The following is a 1,926-nucleotide window of genomic DNA, read 5'->3' as shown; positions in this document are numbered from 1 at the left end:
CACCCTACCCCTGACCCACACCCCCAGCCCGTCACTTGTGGATTCTAGGCAGGGACTCTATTCACTTAGAGCATTCTTTTTCCCTCCTCCTCCTCCTCCTCCTCATCTCCCTCCTATTTTCTACCTTATCCTTCCAGACTGAACACAAATGCCACCCAGATCCTAATCTGCCCCCCCAGTCACCTTAGCAACAGATAAAATCTAACAGTGTTCTGTTTACCTCTGTTAAATTATGTGTTTTGTGTATGTCACGACAGCAGCTAGTACTTATGTGCCCTGCACCTCTGGAGAACTTTATATATAGTAACTCATTTAATCCCCACAACTACCCTATGTTATTATCACCAATGCAGCCTCCTAAAGGCTACAGCTAGTCCCTAGAGGAAGTAGGATTTGAACACACATGGAAGGTTTTATCAGACACTGCAAACTCCACCTCCGGCCAGGAGCCCATGTTCTAGAGCTGCTCTTGGGTACCCTGCTGTCTAAAGTTCTGACAACAGGTGATCACTAAAAATATTCTGAATTTAACTGTCATTTACTCAGCAAGCATCCCCATGATTTCATCCTGTGTACAACTGCTTTGTCTCCAGGTGCTGAGATCCTTAGTGAGAAAGGCTCAGGTCAGCAAGTCTTCCTACCCACCATCACAATGCATCTTGAGAAGCTGGGGACACAGAGAACTCCGGGCTCTAGGGCTGCACTGGGGGAAAGTAATTTTACAGTTCTAAGATGTGTCTTCCCTGTGCACAGTTTAGAGTCTTTCCACACTAATTCCGACACCAACAGGTTGCTAGGTGGAAGGGTGTGGATAAGGTTCGATTGATACAAACTGCCCGAAACCTGGCCAGGCTCTCGGAGCTAAATACCAGCGTGAGATGAAAACCCACGGCAGGAAGGAGGGGAGCCACGCGGCTGTGGCCATCAGGAACTCAAGGCTGCCGGGCAGGAGGTGGAAGGCTGGTGAGAGATGGAAGAGGAGGGGGCTGGGTGCAGGGCCCCAGGGGCCTTTCTTGGAGTGTTTGATCCCAGCCACCAGACAAACCCAACACTACGAAAGGTGACATGATTTCCAATGGTCTGATAGTCTATAGGTCAGGAAAAACTGGCTGCCCTTCTGCAAGTCCACGCCTTCCCTGTTCCAACACAGTGACCAGGCAGAGAGGGAGGCTTTTCCCTAGCAGAAAGGGCGGACTCCGCCGCCTCAATGCCCCATCTGACTAGCTGCGTGACCTTCTCCAAGCCCCTGCACCCTCCCGGGCCTCGGTGTGCTTCCTGTAAAATGGGGATGAATCTGCCCACCCGTCCCGGGTGAATGCTGCTGCAGGGGCGCGCGCGCAGGCCCCGTTTCCGCGGATATGCGCGGTCTCCAGGGACCATCTCCCGCTCCTCTTCTACCCTGGAAACGCAGGAGACTGCAGATGCCCGCGCCCACGGGGAGGGAGGGCCACCTCCCCAGGGGACCTCCCGCCCCGGAGGCCGAAGTGGAGCCGCCCAGATGCCCGGGCTCTTCTGGAAGAGGCAGCGGGGCTGTCACTGGGGGGGCGGTGGGGTGGGTGGGAACCCCGGGTCGGGCACGCACAGCGCGCACCCGGTAGGTCCCCGCGCGCCGCAGCCCCGCTCACCTGCGGCTCCAGAAGCCCGCGCTGCTCGGCTTGGCCGGGCGCGGGGCGCGCAGCGCGGAAGGCGGAAAACACCGGGCAGCGGTGGCCGGGACTGTACAGGGTGGCGAAGCGCGCGGCGCCCCGGAAGCGCTGGCAGATCTTCAGCCGCGGCTCGGACGCCGGCCCGGCGGGCGGGGTCCCCGCGTGGAAGAACGCGTCGCACTCGGCGAAGCCCGCGTCCGGCTGGCGCACCAGCCGGGCCTGCAACTGCCCGGCCAGGGCCAGGAGGCCGCCCAGCGCCAGCCAGCGCGCCCAGCCCATG

General features: G+C 59.0%; 1 protein-coding gene across 1 annotated transcript in view; it reads right to left on the bottom strand.

Annotated features, from left to right (window-relative positions):
- Endod1 (endonuclease domain containing 1) overlaps nt 1-1,925 on the bottom strand; it is a 38,200-nt gene extending 36,275 nt beyond the window's left edge. Inside the window, exon 1 of the mRNA XM_008823131.3 lies at nt 1,626-1,925. Coding sequence (XP_008821353.1) covers nt 1,626-1,925 — 300 coding nt within the window. The remainder of the gene's footprint in view (nt 1-1,625) is intronic.
- Nucleotide 1,926: the final 1 nt, after the last annotated feature.

The sequence above is a fragment of the Nannospalax galili genome, unplaced genomic scaffold (genome assembly GCF_000622305.1).
Source record: "Nannospalax galili isolate Female #2095 unplaced genomic scaffold, S.galili_v1.0 scaffold469, whole genome shotgun sequence".
Lineage (NCBI taxonomy): Eukaryota > Metazoa > Chordata > Mammalia > Rodentia > Spalacidae > Nannospalax > Nannospalax galili.
Note: the sequence above shows the minus strand (reverse complement) of the source record. Positions and strands in the feature narration are given on the sequence as shown.